The sequence below is a fragment of the Gnatocerus cornutus genome, chromosome 2 (assembly GCF_029298725.1).
Source record: "Gnatocerus cornutus isolate USDA-ARS CGAHR chromosome 2, icGnaCorn1.1, whole genome shotgun sequence".
Taxonomy (NCBI): Eukaryota; Metazoa; Arthropoda; class Insecta; order Coleoptera; family Tenebrionidae; genus Gnatocerus; species Gnatocerus cornutus.
The window spans coordinates 4,295,778-4,317,077 of NC_142234.1; the positions used below are offsets into that span (position 1 = coordinate 4,295,778).

Consider the following 21,300-nt stretch of genomic DNA (forward strand, 5'->3'; position numbering starts at 1 on the left):
TCAAATATCGACGGCTGCGTTTCCGCCACTTCTCGAATCGTGCGAATAAATTTCGGGTCGTACCTACCAGTCATGAATTATTCCACAGAGGTACGGTTTTATTATTAAATTATTTACGAATTTGGAACATCGTAAATCCTGTTTGGTGCGTTTGTATGCATATGAAGTGAATAATTTCTCTGCAGTTTCAATGGAAGAGGTATTGTTCATTAATTTCGTGGACTGTTTTACCGACGTGTTAACGGGTATGGAGATGACTGATATGTCTCTACGACATGATTTTTTTTCAATTTACTGCTGTTGAACTAGGATGTGAAAAATGCGGATAACATAAATCTTCTCCTTCGTTAGGAAATTAAATTTTAAATTAACTTTTCATATACAGTTTGATGTGATTATTAAATGGGTAGGACGATATAAAATATTTTCTACAGTAGTTAATTAAATAATGTTGCTCATTTAATTGATGATGCACCTACTGGTAATAATATGCAAGATGAATATGCAAAATTTATTTGTATAAGGTGTGTACTGAAATCTTCACCGTCTTTGCCCATCTTGACTGAGACTTTCAGCTTCTGTGTCTGAAGGACTTCAAGTCGTGGAGAATGGATTCTCATAATTCTGCTTCTTACACATTTTTAATGTTGCAGCTAAGAATGGTCTTGACGTCCTCTTGTGTACTAATTAATTTTTTGGTGGTCACAACTGACTGATAGTTTCTGGTCATCTCTTTCTCTCCTCAAGAATGAATTTTGTTTGATTCTTTCAAATTTTATTGAAATTCTTAAGTAACAAATTTTTTTGATTTTAATTTTTTCAAAATCATGATTTTATTCTTCAGGAGCTCAGTTTTTCGGAATGTAACAATTTTAAAACTTGAGTGTTTGAAAGCGTAAAACTCCAAGGAACTGACAACTAGAAACCCGAAAAGTTGAGAAATTACGATTTACAAAAGCTAAGTTAGTAAATCTTTAATTTCGATTAAATACTTAAAATCACGGTAAAGTGATGGCGTTTCCGCCAATCAGTCAGCAATCGTCTAATTAGTAGCGAGATTAACTAAATTTCAATTAAATTATTGTGTAAACCGGCCCTAGATTTTTATACGAATTTCGCAGCAACTCTTGTGGCCACTTATAAAATCGTGTTTAATTTAACTTAACTACGGTTTACCAAGCTACCAAGCTCTAGAATCAGAAAAAAATTGGTTTTATCACAAATAGTTTGCCATCGCGACGCCTAAAAATTGTAATTTTTAGCAATTTACCAGTTTTTGTAAAAATAATTGCTAATTTAAATTATCTTCTACAGTATCAAAAATTTCTCAGTTTTGATTTTAAATTTGATGCAAACTGTGTTCAAAATTTGGAGAAAACGTGATTTTATCAAGTTAGTTTCAAACTCATGACCTGACATTTGGAAGCTACATTTACACCAAATTGCCACAAGTCACTTAACTCATTCTTTTGGAGATTTCATGCTTTAAAATATTTAAAGCACTAAAAACTGTTAATCAATACTGAAAAAGTAATTTGAAGCGAATTAAAGGGTAGATGACATTTTGACACAGGTTGTTGACAGTTTTGTGTAAACGTAGTATCTCACTGTGACGTTTGAAAACTAACTTAATAAAATAGTATTTAGTACTAAAAAAATTGCTTTTTCAACATAAGTGTGCAAATTTTGATTTTTTTTCAAAATTAAGGACCATTTTGGATGTTATTACGGCATTATTAGTAAAAAATGGAATTAAAAAAAATAAAATTTTAAATTTTCCGCTCGAAATTTCAAAAGCTTGGTTTGATTGCGAAATAAAGATGTGTCACTGTGTAACGTCCCTTTGTGCCTAAACCAAACTTTTTAGTTCAAGTACGCTTTCCATAGTCCGTGTTTACCTGTGGTATTATCCTCGCATAAGTAAATTAAAAGTTAGATTAGTTTAGACAATTTCGTGACAGCTCGCCAATTTTCAGTAAGACCAACTTTGAAATTTCGAGTGGGAAATTTGAAAGTTCACGTTTTTGATTTTTTTAATACTGCCGCAATAACATTGGATCCTGAAAATGGATTTTGAATTAAGACCCTCTTATAGCACAATTCACCATTAACCGAATTTAATTCGGAGGTTCGGGAGAGCAGGAAAAAAATTAAATTCAAATTCCCATGTTATTTTTTTATGTTCAGCAATCTGCGGAATATCCGGTACATACCCATGTAGCTATTCAATTTACCATATTTTAATGAGAATTATTCTAGATTTTCAGAGTTTCAGACAATCTAAAATTATTTAAACAATTTAACGAATCTATAAAAAGATTTAAATTCAAAATGGTACCGACATATATATATATATATATATATATTTCAAAAATCTAAGCAATTTGTATGAATTTTAAGAATCTAATAAATTTATTAGGCATAAATTAGTAGTTTCACACGAAGAACCTGATATAGTAAAAAATAAAACAACTTGCCGAAACATAATAATATAGTTAAAAATCCAATATACAGGCTGAATTTGAAATAGAGGCGGAAAGAAAATCCACTAGGTACAGCTTATTGTAAATGAAGGAATGAGACAGGTTTTGTTTTTTAAATCTCAGTTTGAAGAAAAAAATAAGAGAAATTGATTCCAATTTTCATGCTACGCCAATGATTACTAAGGTTTCTAAGGTTACTATGCATAGGTAAATTATTAACGAACAAAAATGCTCTGCGTTGTTGTTAAAATTATTTTGTGCATATCAGTGGCGCCGAGTGGTCGGGATTTTGGAATTTTTACATTTAGTTAAAGTAAAGATCGTGCAAGTGGCATTCACAATGTAAGTCTCAAATAGAAACAGTCACAAAAAGTAATTTTTCTGCCGAGGCAGCAAAAGTGTTTCCATGGTCAACGAGCGTTTTTCATTACTTATAACAAAATTGCCTAATTTACTGTCTAAAAACGACTAAAAAATAGTGGCCTTTTGTGACGTTTGTAGAAAAAAAAAATTGATTCACCTGTGACAATATTTGAACAAAAGTTAGCAAAACTGTGGAGTTCAAAATTGAATATTTGTATACAAAGTAGATAATAAACAGATGTTACTGTTTTTGCACTAATTAAAGTTAAAAGTTGTTGATAAAGACATTATTTTAAAGTATTTTTTGCAATGTTTATTTAACAAGTTATTCTGTGTTTTCTAAATTATTCAGTCCACAATTGAATTGGTTGTTTTAATTGCAAAAACGCTAAAAATGTCTGTCTATAGTTCACATATTTGTGTATTAAAGGAAAAGGAATCAGAGATTTGTTATTCACAGAAATATAGAAAAATGGTATTAAAAACATTAAGCGCATCACACCTGTGACATCGCAAATTATTTTTTTTCTCTATGAACTACAACCGTATATTAACAAATTTTATTTAAATAATTTGCAGCACTAACCTATCTGATAACTGTATAGTTTTGCTTGAAAATGTTCTAAGTCGAATATAAATTAAAAAATTGTTGTAATTTTCTCATACGCCATATGGAATTGGAAATACTAAATCGAAAGCATTTTATTCATCGAAGGAAGGATTTGAAAGATTTAAAAATTTTAGAAGATTGAAAAAATAAAAGAAAATGGAATTTCATGGTCAGAAAGTTTTGAAGCATTCAAATTCAAAAGTTTTGATTGCTCTGAATAATCAAGATTAAAAAATTTCAACAAAGTTGATGTTAGGAAATTGGCGTTTTTAGACAATTAAAATGGAAGAGCTTGATCTAAATGTCGAAAGTACTTATTTTAAATGTATCTACGTTTTGCTCCTTTTTGTTCTAAAATTCTGTATTTAAAATTGGCGTACTGAATAAATGTGTCTCTAAAGAGTCTCAGGAAATCATTGCTTTAAGGTTAAAGCCGAGGTTAAATCTCTCAGATTACAGAGTTTAATGTAAATTTTGAATTTGAGTTTGCCATGCGTTTTTAGTTCTTACTCTAAAATTCTGTGATTAGTTGTCAATACACAAACTTGTTAAGAAACATAAAATTGTGGCAATTATTTAAACTTCAAATGGAAAGAAACTTTGTTAAATCGTAATTTCTGTGTTGCAGAATTGAATAATTTTATGCTGTTTAACGAATTCATTATTATTAGATAGATACTTCTCTGATTTTTTTTTGTTCAAATTATTAATTATTTTTTCGCTCGCTTCTTTACAAGTTTATATTTGATACAATTATAATTACAAATTAATATGTATGTAATAATAATAACAATTCTGTCCGGTGTCTAACAACATCTTGATAGCGTCCAACCAGATTTGAGTCCACTTGAACTGATACACGTCCGCCATTCACACGCGTTAAAACACTCGTATGTCGAAATTTTGTCCTTTTTATTAATGAACCGGTTGAAGGTGTTGAAGCGTTGTAATGTAGCATAAAAGCAAAATGCACGAAAAAAGTGGAATAGTACACCATGTGAAATATCATCCGACGTATTAACAAAAAAATTAACACGACTACCTACTTTTTATAAAACTTGGAAATTATAGCGGTTTTAACGCAGCATCAAGTCACTTTGTCCGACCTCATTTATTTGCATTGTCTCGCAACACCATTTGCGCTTCCATTTAATGCATTTCCATTTATTGAACTCTTATTTTATTTGGTCGAGTTGAGAACGGTCCCATCTGAATAAGTCATCCTTGTCATCAAACTCCGATGATTTCATAACTCAGATCAGGTCGGTATGCTGGTCGACCAAAATCGATTAGCGTACCGACAGACAAATTACTTCAATGTCCCATGTAATTCGTTAGTAAAAACGGCGTGACTGGTCCGTTTAACTTATGGTGATGTTATCGCATACTACCACTAATTTATACACGGTGCTCTTTTGTTTAGTATTGTGTTTTGTCCGCAGGGGACCGACGAGGACGATGGCGCTTCGGTCGCTTCGGTGAGTATTTGAAAACTTCTTAGATTTCAATTTAAATTTGTTACGTTTATCCACAATAAACGGCAGGGGACACTTGTAGATACGTATCTTTGCGTTATTAATTGTTTTATTATTTCGAGCTCTAATTATTTCAAATTTTGAGGAGTGCTGATTACGCTGCGGACGTACTTTCATTTTATCATGAAAAATTTTAACGGGTTTTGAAATTAATATGAAAACGGTCTATCGTCGGTAGGAATCTTTCTAATTAGTTAAGTTCAATTTATGTTAAGTGATTTATTGTAATAAGTTTTTAAATTAATTTTAACATGCTGTGATTAGTACTGGTTTTTAGATTAACTAATTGTGCGAAAGCCGAAAAACATTTAATTTAATGAAATCGTGACTTGATCATTTGGGAAGTTAGTACAATCTCTTCTTCTTCTTGTATTTGTCTGTCCTTGGATGAAGCCTTTCCTTTTTCCTTCCATTTTCCTGTTTTTGCCACGTTTTTCGTTTCTCGTCTTATTATTCCTCGACTTCTATGAAGATTTTAGAGTTTAAACCCATCCGAATTTCTAATTTTCCCAGTTTTTCTATAATTTTCTTGCAACTGGAAGATTCCGTGTTTGCTTTTTTTTAAATTAATCCAATATTAAATAGTACTCAAACAAAAGATTTCATTATCTGAATCCCACAAAAATTGTTGATAGAGGATATTATTACATTGAGAAGTACGACATAGGGTCAAGTTAATTAAAAGTGTTTATTAACCCAGCAAAAAAAATCGTTTCGACGCGAAAATTAAATTAAAACGCAAATAAGTTACCATCAAGCAGAAACTCCGGAAACCGCGAAATTAGCATAAAGTAAGTATAAAGCATGTTCAAGTCTAAATACAACATGGTGATTATAATAAACAAACCAAGGGCGGTACTCATTGTACTTTTGCTTCAAAGTTTAACCAGAACACATAAATCCTCTTTTTCAATTGAAAACGTCGATAATAATGTGTGTCAAGTTTCTACACGCTGAAAAAATCGAGTATGATAAAATATCTGTATTTTTCACGTTTCAAGGATTTATCGTAATCTACACTCCGAGTGTTTGAAAATTTGTTGAGATTTCTATGACGCAAGGATATTTTGCATACATTACCGAACCATAATGGAGTGTCTTTATACCTGTAATATTTTTTGTCCGTCCGAACAAAAAACCATAAACGTCAATCCGTAAGGAGAGGCTAAAGACCCGTCACATAAAATGCATAAGTTATTGTTACAGTTAGAGCCGAAAAAGTGCACGGAATGGTACGTAACGGCGTCGAAGGGTGACATCCAAGAACTACTAAAACTGGCCCAAGATGAGCCGCGCCTGGTCAACAGAAAGGTAAAATACTTTTCCCTCTTTTAGTACCGGTTATTTTTCAATTATGTCAAAGTAACCCGATAAGTTTTTGAGAAAGTGTGGGGCGTCTTTCGGAGTTAAATCCTCTCCGTCTAGACAATAAGAAAAAATCCAAAAACAAACGATTTGTCTCGGTCGAGACGTATCAATCGTCTATCTTACCTGAGAGGTCTGTCGATGCCTATCACTGAATTCTTAAAACAATAGATCTCACCCTCGTTTGTTCCAAAAAGGGAGCTTAGATTGGAGGGTGGAGAATTAATAGAGCGGGAGGTTGAGCAGGGGTGACAACGAGACGGAAGACTAATTGGCTTGAGTTCATCAAAATGTTGATCAAATCGTTTGGCAATTTGTTTGACTGGTGATTTTTACTAAGCAGAGATAGAAGTTTGTGTGGGCACACTGTGAATGTATCGTTATGAAATTTGAGGACGTTACTTTGTCTGTCAATTTTATCAATTGTGCCAAAAATGGCAAAATTATAGAGGAGAATTTTATCTTTTGAAGGAGGCAAAGTCTTTTTGATAAAATGGCAATTTTATGGCTATGACAATTAGATTTCGATCGAATATTTTTGCTGTCATGCTTATTAACAGTGCTTAATGTTACTTATTAACTTTTGCTTCAAAGGAGAGAAGACTAAGATTGTTTTATTAAAGCTTATAATTTTGAAAATTGTACTATTTTGGCTATCAGATTTGGAGATTATCAGTCTTATTAATTGAGTTAAATTAAAAAAAAATAGAACAGATTAGAAAAATTTTAGGAGGACCTATCAATTTTTATTTTTGGCAATTTTACAATGAAGAATTTTACAATTCTATCAGTTGTACTTTATAGGGTCCGGCAACACTTGTGTCCAGCCCAAAAATCGTCTTAAAATTTAAAGATAAAATTTTGAAAATTTACATACGCTCATGGTTGACAAAGCTCTAGAAGCTGACGCAAAAAATTGTTTTTTTTTTTATCACGGTTTCTTTGGCGTCACGACGCCTAACAATAGGAGTATAATTTTTAGCGATTTTTGAGTTTCTACGGAAATATTCACGAATTCAATTTTTTTCAACCTAACTATGATACAAATGTTTGAGTTTTTATTTTAAATCTAATGCAAATTGTGTTTAAAATTTGGAAAAACACGCTGTTTTATCAAGTTAGTTTTCAAAATTATGACGGCACAGTGGCAAACTAACTAACTTAAACGTAAAACTAACTTGATAAAACAGCATTTTTAAAACAGCAATTTGCATTAAATTTAAAATGACAACTGAAATATTTTGAACACATTTATATTGCGAAAAAATTAAATTAATGGTTGATTTCACAAACTTTCACAACTAGCTAAAAATTACATTTTTAAAGCAGCGTCGCGACGTCAAAACTATTAGTGATAAAAAACAAACTTTTGCTTCAGCTTCTAGGGTCTAGTCAACCATGACCGTATGCAAATTTTCAAAATTTTATCTTAAAAATTAAAGACGGTTTTGGGGCTGGACATGTGTTGCCGGACCCTGTATAATAAGATTACGGAGCTAAAATTCAAAGTCAACCATGACCGTATGCAAATTTTCAAAATTTTATCTTAAAAATTAAAGACGGTTTTGGGGCTGGACATGTGTTGCCGGACCCTGTATAATAAGATTACGGAGCTAAAATTTTTTTGTGGTCGATTGTGCAAAATAATAGGCATTTTGATCAGATTTTGATTCAAAAAGTAGCTGTTTTGTGAAAAATTTTGAATTTATTTTTTATAAATTAGAAATGGGGAACAGTTGTAGATAAAACGTTGTATGAGACAAGTACGTTTAAAAGTTTTTTCATAGTATTATTTGTGTTTTGAAACACTTGTTTTAAAACCATCATTCTCAACGACTTATGCAATAAAGAATGACTTTTTAAACTTCACCTTACTATTTTAAATAACGACTATTATTTTTAGGACGAACCAAAAATTCCTTATTGAAGTAATTTTAACTTTGTACATTTGAGATTTGGGGAGTTTATCTTTTCTGTTATTCTTATTATTGACATTGCCAGATGACGAAGTTTGTAGAGTAGAATAGACAAATTTTAGAAGCTCATTTTTAAACGAACCAAAAAACCACATTGGTTTGAGATATAATTTTGATAATTTGAAGACTTTGATAATTAGATGGTAACACATTACTTTTTTTGCAATTCCTTCTTAGCTGTAGAAAATCACAAATTTTTAGTTTTTTTCATTTTTTCAAAGCCTGTAATTCTGGAAATGGTAAAACAATCAGTTTTGTCGATTTTGTCATTTTTACAATGCAGTTTGAAGATATTACTCTTCTTGCCAATATGTTAATTGCGCTAAATGGCAATATCACAGAGCAGAAGAGATAAATTTTAAAAATTTCTATTTATATGCGAATCAAAGATTGTTTTTTAAATGTGTAATTTTGGCTGTTTTATTGCTATGCTTATGAGTTGCCAAAAGAGAAGACAGATTCTCCATAGAAGAGAAGATCCAGATTTAGAAAATTTTATTCAGAGGACCAAGCCGCCAAAAATGTTCATTTCAATTTGAATAATGCGATAAGTAACTTGTTTAGCTTTAAACTCAAATCAACAAAACGCCTGGAAAAGTGATGGTAATAACTCCCGATTAGAGCCCATTAATCATGAATTAATTTTTCTTTCGAAATCCGCGCTCACTCCTTCAGCAGATGTCGTGCTAGCTGCACCCGCGGGTGGTCCACGTGATGTCTTAGTAGCTTCATCAAACACGCAACACAAACGTCATAAATATTAGCATTGTGTTATTTTATTGCTTTTGATATTCGCATTTACATGCACGTAAAGTTCTTTTTCGCGATTGTACGTTGAAATTCCTCCTGTCAGGGTCTTGTTTGCGGAAACGACATGAAATACGGTATCTCACGGTTGGTCTTGAGCTTAAACTTATCGCTTTAAATCAGACATTTTCGTGGCGCCTCCTGGACACATCGGGATTAAAATCGGCCAGTCTAGACGTGACGGGGCTCGAGTTACAGGATCATTTATCTGTATTAACAGAGTAAGACTTTCGAAAGTTCAAACCGGTAAAAAATGATTTTTTTGTTGTTGTTCTCCCGCGCGAAAGCTCGCTTTGTTTTCGCTCCCAAAACCGGCTAAAACAATAATAAAATTCAAAACAAACATGGACCGGTGCGTGTTGTTATCAAAACTGAGTTTGGAGAAGAGCGATGTTAGGTGCTTCGAAAAGCTGGAGCCTGTTAATTTCATTACGTCCGAACTTGCGTCGGTTAACCGTAGAAGCAAAAAACGCTTAAAACGCTTCGTTAAACACACAAACCTTTAATGAATCACACACAGGGGCCAAATAAAATAAATTAAATTTTTTTACCGACCAGTTTGTAAAAAGGGTGATATATCAAGTGGAAGCGATCGCGCCCACCTATTATTTTACGAATCGATTCGAAGAGGCCATCTCGTAATTAAGATAATATATTATTGAACGTAATTAAAATCTATTTAGTACAGGCAATATCTGACTACCTGTTATAAATAATTCGGCTCGTTATTTTAGAAATTGAAGTCTATTCTTTTTGGAAATATTTCATTAATTAAGTCGAGTCGCTTGTTGTGAATGAATCGAAGAGAGATAGTGAATACACCAGTTTGGAGGCAAGACTCTTTTTAGCCCTTTCAAAGTATAGATAAAACCAAACTTTCTATTTGTCCTAGTTTCCGAGATATTTAGCTTCAAAAATTTCATTTTCTTATAATTCAGTTGGTTGTCCTACGAGAATGTTAAAAACAATTTGGATTCTCCATGGAATTTTGGACAAAATCAGTTATAATTCTCTACGAAGAAACAATATGTTGGGGCATCAAAACATTTTAGAATTATTTGAAATTATTTGTTTTTACTGCTGCTACTGGACGGTGAAGGACAAGGTGGATTAATTACCATTGCTAATAAAGAAAATAAGACGACAGTATTTTCATTTCAATTAAAAGTGTGAATAAAACTCATTATTAATCATTAGTCACTTCCTCAGATAGTTAATTTTGTACGACACGTGGATGACATTTCTATACGCTGAGTCAATCGTACGTAGTTCTTTTTATAAGTATTTATACCGGGTGTTTATCCCTAAAATCGTCTCTAATTTTAGAGACAAAATTTTAAAAATTTGCTCAAAGCTCAAGAAGCTGACGCAAAAACTTGTTTTTTATGACGGTTTGTTTGGCGCCTAAGAGGTATAATTTTTAGCGATTTTTGAGTTTTTGCGGTAATTTTCGCAAATTCAAATTTTTTTCAACATAATTCGCGACGTAAGAATTATAAGGTTTTAAGTGATTTTGGTGAAAATTCAAATTGTTTGTTTTACGATTTTTTTTAAACATTTTCTATCAAGTATAAAAATGAAGTAATTTAATATTTTAACAAGTCAAAATGATATTAATAGATCCTATCATTTTTTTAAAAAAATACTTAATAATTTGAAGAGATATCACTGATAACGTAAACACTGGTGAATTTAATGCAAATGCTAGTTAGAACCTTATAGTTCTCAGGTCGCGAATTGTGATACAAATATTTGAGTTTTTATTTTAAATCTAATGCAAATTGTGTTTAAAAATTGCGAAAAAAACGCTGTTTTATCAAGTGACTTTCAAAATTATGACGGCGCAGTGGCAAACTCCGTTTATACCAAAATTTCACTTCATTTACTCGTGTGAAAGTCAATTTTGTTGCACTTTTTGGACATCAGAAATCGTTAATAACATGAACAAAGCGACCATTTCACCAAGTAAGAGTTTTGTTTCAATCTAAAGCGAACCAAAGGATAGATGTCAATTGTGACACAAGATGTTGGCAGATGGGTGTAAACGTAGTTTCCAATTTTGACGTAATGAAATTGGTAACTGACTTAATAAAACAGCATTTTTTCCTCAAATTTTGAATACAATTTGCATTAAATCTAAAATGACAATTGAGATATTTTTAACACATTTATATTGAAAACAAATTATATTAGGTGTTGATTTCACGAACCTTCACAATTAACTAAAAATTACATTTGTAAGGCGTCGCGACGCCAAAACTATCGGTAATAAAGAACAAATTTTTGCGTCAGCTTCTAGAGCTTTGCCAACTATGAACGTATGCAAATTTTCAAAATTTTATCTTTAAAATTATAAACAATTTTTTTGGGGTGGACACAAGTGTTGCCGGACTCTGTATAATTGTTAGGAACTTTTTTATGGTAACAAAATTGCAGATTGACAATATGAAGGATCATCTTATTTTCAGGCTGCTTCACATCTGAAATTTCACACCCATAAACCACTCTACCTAATTAGTGCCTTTCCGGTTGGTTGTAGCCACAAAGATAGAATAATAACCGAAGTCGGGGGGTGAAAATATTCCATGCAGTAATTTGCGTTTGTAGCTCCGATAAATCCGTAAATAAAACGTTAACTGTTTCGCCGCTTAATTACTTAGTTGTTTCCAGATGTTTGTATATTTTATCATTACACACATCAAAGAGCAAACGAGGAAATAATTTAACCAACGCTAAATAATTTAGAAGGCAATAATCGTAAACCAAAATCACACCAACGTCAAAACAACATTAAGAACAAATCTGGAAAACATTAAAACTTCTGGATGAGACTTTCGTTTTAGTAAAGCTTTCAGGATTCTTCACAATGTGGGTAATTATAGGTGTTTATTAACGTCCGATGTGTAATTTAATATTTTGACTTATGGTCTGGGAGTTACGGGTGGAGTTTTAGTGGGAGCGTGGCTTCAACCATCAATCATGCCATCATGTGTTGTTGGTTTATAAACAGTGACACTTTGGGCCAGAGGTTTACTAATCGTGTTTTCTTGTTAACGGATATGTTTTCACACCAAGAGTTATGAGAACCAAAAACAAATTACGACAAAAAGAGCCCAAGTCAGATTCATTGAACCCCCGAGTCAGCTTCCAATAAATCTATTTTTTGCGGCCGCAATTAAGCCCATCGTCACCGTCCAGCCATCCTAACCAACAATATTTGTGACCATATCTGAAGACCACCTAACAGAAAACAAGCGTTTTGTGTTCCCGTCCAATTATTTTCTACAAGAGGTGTTATTAAAGCCGCGGCTCGTATTTCAGTGGTAATGAGGCAACACTGGTAGCCTTAATGCTGACGAGGATGGATGGCAAGTCCCACTATTGCGGGGCTCTGACGCCATCCGAATATTTCTTAACAAAATCTCCGCCCTAAATTCGAAAACGATACCGAGATTCTTGTTCCTGTTGCGTATTTCAATTTTGCGTGCACCTGCATGATGGATTTGGTGTAGGCGAGACCCGAGGGTGTTGTAGCATTGCACATTTGCTACCCTTGCCTCTGGAGGCGCCCCTGGTTGCTGATTGCAGGGCCTTGTTTCATTAACGGCTCGTGTACGGGTATCGAAATTGCTATCGGCTCGTCTCGATGATTGGGAAATTAATGAATGTTTGTAGCTGTATTAAATATGGGCGCGACATGGGTTCTGATGGGACAGTGATAGCATTCCATAATTATGTACGAGTCGAAATATATTAATATGATGCGCCACATTTACAATTTTCTTTAATGTTTTTTGAGATTTTTGAAATCTATCGAATTCTAGACATTTAAATTTTTTCTTCTTTTTTTGTAATTTTTAGCTTACCTTTCCTAGATTTCGACCTGAGATCCAGATTTATGTCGATAATCGCAAATCCTTTCTTTCACTGATTTTTGCATGCCTCTTGATTCTTATTAAAGTTCCTTAAAATTTGGTGAAAAGAGAATCGACAAGATCGAAATCTTGAGCATCTGAGAAATTGGGCAAATTTGAAACGCATGGGGAAAATCTAGTAGTGGTCAAAATCATGTTCCTGTTAAAATTATTTGCTGCGTTGTTGAATTTTGAAATAAATTTTGAGTGGGTCATAAACAACATTATTACTTTGCTATAATCACACTGAAAGAGGTTATTTATTATATTAGCTTCAAGGTATTTTTTCAAACAAATTGTTCAAAGTGTAACGACGGTCCCCTGTCCCTATTGAAATTTCCCAAGTTTGAAGTCCTATAAAAGACACTTTCCGTTTTATAATTTTGTTTTTATTTTTATATAGTAAACTACGAACATGTATATTGGTTTTAATCCACAGTGGTTGGTTTTTATTTATATTAGCCAGTCAAAAAATAGTATATTATAAAACGCGTTTCATAATGAACATTTTGCCGCACGCACGCACGTTCATAAAGTAGTAAGTGCGGCAAGCATTATGAACAAGTATCATACGCTATTTTTTCTATTTCGCCTTATTTTAAACGAAAAAACTAGATTTCGAAATCTAGGGAATTTTAGGGTAGTTGGCATTTGCAAAATGTTCAGGAAAAAAAATCGAAGTAGTCAATTCTAATTTCAGTCAGTTTGACAGGTGTAACGTTTTGAGGTTACCGGAGCACAAGAGAGCCAAGAGAGCGAATATGTTGATCATGATCATGCTGGTTCTCTTGCATCCAAAGAGTTTTTCTCCGATGAATTATTAAGCTAAGTGCAACAAGAAATAATAGTGTATTGATCGATTTATCATGGTTTTTCAAAACTAAAATCAAAATTGTCAACGTTGATGGCAGGTTGACGGTTTGTCTGCTGCAATCCTAAGAAAAATATAAGTTCCTGGAAATATTGGCACGAGATTGGTCCATTACGATACCGAAATACGCTCAAACGCGTATCGAAATATCTTCATTATGAACGCGAAATAGAAAAAAATTGTTTTATGTACCCAGAAAAATAGCACATAATTAGAATTCGTATTGGATGTGCATTAACGTAATTAAATTACATAATGCGCTGTGACTAATATTTCTCAAATTTGTGTTAATGAGTGTCAGTCATGGCGAGACAGGTAAGTTTTTTCTATTTGTAATTGTAACCATGTAATAGCATCAATTGCTACAATTTTTCAATATGTTTTCTAATGTAACAACGGTCCGGCATGATATAATTTATTTCGTTGATGTTATGGCATAATTGATATATCAGTGTAACACATGCCTAGACATAGTATCTTCAACTAATCATGTTCTAAATTTCCAATTGTTATTAATGGTTAAAAAAATATATTAAAATATCTTGTAACGACGGTCCCCGTTTTCCTTCGTTTCAGAAACGACAAAAAACTATCGCTGAAAAACGGAAAAACGAGCGTGACAGAAAGAGGCGACTGCGTGTAAACATGACAGAGAATGATAAACAAATAAAAACACAAAAAGATCGAGAATATAATTTCAAAAAGAGGCGGAAAATTGAAGAGATGAGCGAAGAACAGAAGAAACGAACAAGGGCACTAAGTAAATTAAGAACAAGGCGATATAGACAACAAAAGAAAATGGAACAGAAAACCTCATTGCCTCCGGTTGCAGTGTCCACAAAAAAAACTGCCGGTTGAAAAAAGAAGAACAGAAACTGGAGTGCAATTTGTATAGAAAATATGAAGAATTAAAAATTAAATTATTGAAAGTTGATCGTAGGGCAGAGCGTTTCAAACGTCGTTTACACCGAGTGCAAAAAATGCAATGAAGGCTGACAACAAAAAAATTACGGAAGTGTTGAAAAACAAAAATATTCCGCCAGAACTTAAGAAGGAAGTGGTCATTGCTAATGAATTAATTGAGCATTTAAAAAAGAAAAAACAAGAAATGAAGCAAGCCAAAAATGCTATACGGAATTTTCTAACTTATTAGCATATAAAAAAATTCAAAAAAAAAGACGTATCGGTGCTGTTGCCCCTTTAATATCCTAAAAGATGTACAAGAAGTTTTTGTGTGGTCAGCAATCTCGAAAATGAAGAAAAGATGCTTGTGTTTCAAATGATATTGTCTCTATTCGAAAATTTTTAGAAGAAGACCGAAATAGTCGTTGTGTCCAGACAAAAAGATTTTAAAACTTATAAGAAAGTAAAGATACAAAAACGGATACTTCTAGATACAATAAAAAACCTACACGCGAGATATAATGAAAATCACAGAAGAGAAGCCCAACAGCCAAAAAGGATCAAAACTCATGTTGCGTACCGGAAATTGGACAACAAAGTTTCGAATAAAAAACTTACGTTAAATTATTTTTTTGTTTGTGTTGTGGTTAATTAACCTTACATAAAAATGAATTCATAAATTTTTAAGATGTACTTACAACCTAAACGGACTTAAATTAATTGCGTTTTTTCAAAAAAAAAATATTTTGTTAATTAGCACTTTTAACCATTTATGTATTCAATTATTATTTTTGCGGACATTGTCATAAATGACCTTCTACAATCTTAAACTCTTGCTGGAATTAAAAAAAAATAGATTTATAAGCCATTTGTTTTTCTCTTTTTTCAATAGTATTTTAGACCATTACTAGATTTTCACCCAGGCAAAAAATTAACGAAACCAAAAGAGTAAAGAATCGAAAGTATTCGCCAGCCTGAAATGATGTCTAGCTTTTGTTGCATAACAGTTTGCCGTTGTTTGGTAACAACTAATTGCAGAGCTGTCTAAATTTTCGTGAGTAAAAAATGAAAGGTGCTCTATTCGCCCGAGCAGCCTCGCCCAAAAATAAAAGTACGCATAAAACAGATGTCAAATTAACGAAACTAATTTACATTGGATATGAAAACGGCAATTTAGAGGCGTTCTAACAGAGAATCCCAATGCAAAAGATATCATTTCATTTTAATAAGAACAGGTGAATGGTGGACTAGACACTCAATTACAATTTTACGTGCCCGTTCCCGAAAAAAAGCCAGCAAGCTGCCGAGTGAAACAATTTGGACGAGGTCATTCACGACACGATCATTTCCAGACGTGGCCTATGTAAATCTACCCTTATCATAATCCGAGCGCAGATTAGAAGGAAAATAAAATGCAATAAAATATTGTAATTTATGCGAATAGTAACGTCGATTTTCAAATAAATGTACACGTCGAAGCAAACAACATTAATCACGAAAAAAGTTTTATTGGAATTTCACTAGGTATTTGGTGATGCCCTTATTTCAGATGGAACGAAAAAACACTTAACCCATTTGCAATTCAAAATGACGGCAATAAATTTCACTTTATGGTATAATAGAGTGGGCGTCTGCATATAAAATAACAAACATTTGTTAAAATTTGCAGATAATTTATTTTGGATTTCGGACGAGGAGCAGTTTCACGTAGGACGAACGGTTTGATTTGTTGGCGAGAGCCAAGAAAGAATGTACTCTTATAGACGTATAACTGTTTTTATTTTAATTTAGTTTAAACTAGTTTTTATTTTTAACCCCGCGCATCTTTTCGAATTTTATAGGTTAATAAACTTCAGGAGGTGTGTTTTATTTTGACAATTTCAAACCGACGCCGGCGAGATATTAATGTCTTCATTTTACAATTTGTCGTGTATAAATACGTTTTTATGACGCGTGGGACAATAAATTCTTAATCTTCGATAACAATTTTATTGGAGTGGAAAAATGCCTATTGCAAATAGATCGCGTTCAGATAATAAATTATCCGGGAACAAGTACACAAATCCGGCCTAGTGAGCAAATTGTAAACGTGAAATAAAGCCAACAGATATTAATTTCACACCGTGTGAAATGTTTGGCGCGACATGAAAAAGGAAGAGCTTTATAAATCAACATCAGATAATGATAAATACATAAAGCGAAAAAGTTTAAATTACTGAAATAAAGCCGAAGAGTTCGCGCAGAAAATCCCAATTATTAAACTTTTTCTAATTTATTTGATTTATTATCGTCCCAAACAACCCATTAAAGCATGTGAACCACATTCTTGTATTAAAATTAATATGACTTGAATGGAAAAACTCGGTTTTGTTTCATGAAATTATGACAAGGCAGTCAACAGAGAAACAAAACGAGTCTGCGTCAAGGTGATTTTACGGCTTGTTTACATAACAATAAAAAGAAATTGGGTAAATTGTTGGATTCTGGTGTAAATGTTGCTTCTTCTTGTCGTCATAGACGCACAGGTTAAGACTAAGTTTGTTACAAATTTGTGATTTCACTTTCGGTGTTGTAAGGAGCAACATTGTCGTCACATTGTGGACTAAAAGTTTTTGTTTTTTAGGTAAAGTTAAACGAGCTTGAAATACGATTTTTTCTACGACCTCTTATGATAGTGGCATTTTCCACACGGTTAAATTGCTCTGAAAGTTGATGTTTTCGTATGTTTATTTATGAAAAGTCATACGCACACTGACCCGTCCACTAGGATATTTAGGCTTAAAATTCCAGCGTTATTCGGTTAATTTCTATTATGAGAGGATTTCATTTTAAAATTGGACTTTGACAGACATCTATTGTCGAGTCTCATTGCTTGTTTTAGATGGAAAGTCGTAGGAAATATATTGTATACCAGGTGGCCCTCGGAATTCTGTAGATCTCGCTTCTTTCGCGAACCTCGCTTTTCCGTGGCGTTGGATTATAATTTGGGATTGCTTATTTATTAGATCCACAGAATTCCGAGGACCACCTAGTTAATAGTATTTAGTCATTTAACATTTAGAAAAGGAAATTTTAAGATAACTTCATATTTTGTGTTTTTCGATTTTTGAAACTTTGTTAGAAATAATTGCGCAAGGCAAAATGGATATTTTCCTGATAATTTTAAAATAAAAAAAAAGAATAAAAAGTTTAACAGAAAATAAATTAAAGAACCAACGGGTTTCCCTATTAAAAATATAAGAGTATTACGGAGAAAATTCATTGCTGCCCGCGCCTTTCGTGGTTTCTAAGTCCATTGCAAATTCTATTACAATGAAAGAAGAAAAAATATAAGACACACTGTGTAGTCTCTCATTTGGGCATCACGTCATAGCAAGAAAAAATGATATAACAGAATCTCGCAAATTTATATAAATTGTTAATTCGCAAATTTTTCCTGATTTTCTTGTGATTTCGTCAAACTTCAGCTGATTTTATTTTGATGTCGTCTAACTCCTGATTTTCAAGTAATATTCTCTGATTTTCTATTGATTGTCCCAGATATCTTAATAATTTTTCCTTATTGATATTATATTGATTTCTTATTAATAACATAACTTGTCAGAGGTCAATACTTGTCAAAAATGGTATTCACTTAACTTCTTCTTATTTCCTCGCTAATTTCCCCTGATTTCCTTTTCATTTCGTCTGATTTTCCCTAAGTTCCTATTGATTGCTCCTGATGTTCTAATGATTTTCCATTGATTTTGTCTATTTTTTTTTATTTTTTTTATTTCGTCTAAGTTTTCCTAATTTCGTAACGATTTTCCTGATTTCATAATGAATTCTTCTGATTCATAGTGATTTCCTAATACTGATACACTGATTTTCCAAGAAAGTTAATACCAAAGGTTAATATTTAAAAAAAATAGCATACGCCTTTTAGTTTCTTTGTTTTCGTCTAACTTCCTCGGATTTTCTTTTAATTTCGTCCAAATTTTCCAGTGATCTCGTCTTACTTTCTTGGATTTTTTTTTATTTCGTCTAATTTTCTCTGATTTCGTAACAAATTCTTCTAATTCATAGTGATTTCCTAAGACTGATGATACACTGATTTCCCGGGAAGGTTCATCTCTGAAGTTAATTTTTTTTCCTTGTGTTCTCGTCTAACTTTCTCGGATTTTCTTGTAATTTCGTCCAAATTTCCCTGATTTTTTTGTGATTGATTTCGTCTGAATTTCTCTGATTTCCTAGTAATGTCCTCTTATTTCCTATTGATTGACCCCTGATGTTTTAATATTTTTCCCTGATTTTTTAGTGATTTCGTCTAACTTCCCCTGATTTCCTAATTATTTTCCCTGATTTCCTATTGTTTTCCCTTATGTTTTAATGATTTCAACTGATTTTCAAGTGATTTTCTATTGTTTTCCCTGATTTCCTCGTAATTGTTTAAGACTAATTCACCCATTTTCCTAGTAGGTTGCATTTTGGCAGACATCTATTGGCGAGTCTCATTGCTTTTTTGCACTCATGTGGTATCTGTGATATGTACTACATTCCCACTCGTGCGAAATTCGGCACTTTTCGCACTTGTTATGTAAATATCTAGTCACTGACTCATGCTTGCTTATAAGTACAGGGTGTTACATAACTCGTGACCCAGAAAAAAAAAGGCTCATGGAGACAACAATTCGGAACCAAAGTTTCGAAAAAAAAAATTTCTAGCTCAAAAAATAATCGTGTTAAGGCAAAAAAACGGTAGCCAATCCGGAGGAAGCTGAATAGAATTTGAAAATCGGTAACTATAGACACATACTATCGTCCATTGGTCAGGTGAACATTACATTCTCGTTGCCTAGGAAATTTTACTCCATCTCTAGAATAAGCTTCCGGGATTGGTTGTTAAATTTTTATCCTTTCTCCAATACTATTAAACTTAAGCAATTTTTGTTTTAAAATTTACCATCTGTATTGCTGCCTCTCTTGCTCTGTGGGTCATGAGTTCGGGGACACCCTGTATGTTAGAAGATTGATGTTGAAAACCTAATTGTTGTTGGTGTTACTAAAAAAATAGTTGGCATGGTACATCAGCTAACATGTTAAAATATAAAAATCATCTTCACATCGGGTCTTCTTTGGGCCAATAATGTTTATTTACTGGATTTCATTTTGGGATAAGTACCTACAGTAGTGACCAAATTGAATTGATACAAGTTTTGGACCACATTTTTTCAAAAAATAAGCGGTGTGAAATAAGCTCTCAAAGTAGACATTACTTTCGATATTACGATAAACTCTAGGCGTGCTACTCCGATGCTAGAAATTCTCCGCATGCCTCCAGAGAGAAACCACTCGGCGTGCGATAAAATTTCGGCATGCCTCGATGTGTTCTTGAACTAATTTTTAGTAGGGAATTCTAGAAAAGCAAACAAAATATCACTTGAACTACAGTGGGCCTATAATACCCGTATTTCACCATTTCTGCATTAGTTAATTTTTCTACTTATTAGTGAAAATATTTCTTTAACCAAAACGCACTAATAAAGTAGTCTTTATTCACTTATTTTATACAAATAAAGTACTCTTTTATTTTCTAAAACTTTAAAGAAAATTATGCCACATTTCCATGACAACCATGCAAGATGGCTTTCTAAACGCTAAAAATTTGTCACTGCAGTCACTTCTGTCAATTCTTTTAATGCTTTAATTGCAACCAACATAGGCTTTGGATAAAATCTAGTATTATATTCGAGTTTAAGGACAAATTATTCACTCCAAAAATCGTGAATAATTTGCATCTTTACACTCTTATATAATAAATATCTATTATACATCGAATAGATTTCTTTGGTTTTATTTGTTTGTTTGGTATTTTTTTAAACTTTTTTTCACATCCTCCTGGTTATTGTTAAATTTGTCTAATATTTTGATATAGCAGAATAATAGCTTTTAGTGAAAGTGTAATAGAACATATTCGAGGAATAATAAATACTCACTTTGAGGAAAACACGAAAAACATCTCTTGGAAAGAAACTGTGCCAAGAACACGACTGGCGTCTCCATAATTACAAATAGAAACCAGCGGGTACCATTAATTGTTGGTTTCTTCGGTCCAACTCTCCTTATTCTCGGCTGTATCAGATAACCGCTAAGAAAGTCTTTAATTAAATTTACAATTAGCGTCCGACGTGCACCCACTAATTAATACGGCAAACAGCGACCCTCCAGAGACGTCGCCGACGCGACAGTTTGTTGTCTTCGTACGACCGCGATCTCTGGATATGTTAATACGATCGTCTGGTTGAGACCGCCGTATATCTCCAGCAACTAATTGCATACAAATCAAAGACTGAAAGAGGCCGCGAAATTTATGTTAAATATCTGAGGGATGCGATCTTAATCTGCTACCGACTGGCTACGACTTGCACTCCGAATTGGGCTGTTTGTTTCGTTAATATAACTTTCATTATTTGCTGAATTAATGTGGCTTTGTA

The 21,300-nt window shown here is 32.8% G+C and overlaps 1 protein-coding gene across 2 annotated transcripts in view; it reads left to right on the forward strand.

The window, feature by feature from the left end:
* LOC148178199 (uncharacterized) overlaps positions 1 to 21,300 on the forward strand; it is a 57,154-nt gene that overhangs the window by 13,728 nt on the left and 22,126 nt on the right. Inside the window, exons 3-4 of one of the 2 annotated variants that reach the window (XM_088029184.1) lie at positions 4,899 to 4,934; positions 6,186 to 6,302. In XM_088029184.1, the coding sequence (XP_087885310.1) occupies positions 4,899 to 4,934; positions 6,186 to 6,302 (153 nt within the window). The remainder of the gene's footprint in view (positions 1 to 4,898; positions 4,935 to 6,185; positions 6,303 to 21,300) is intronic. The other variant, XM_088029185.1, reaches the window with a different exon arrangement.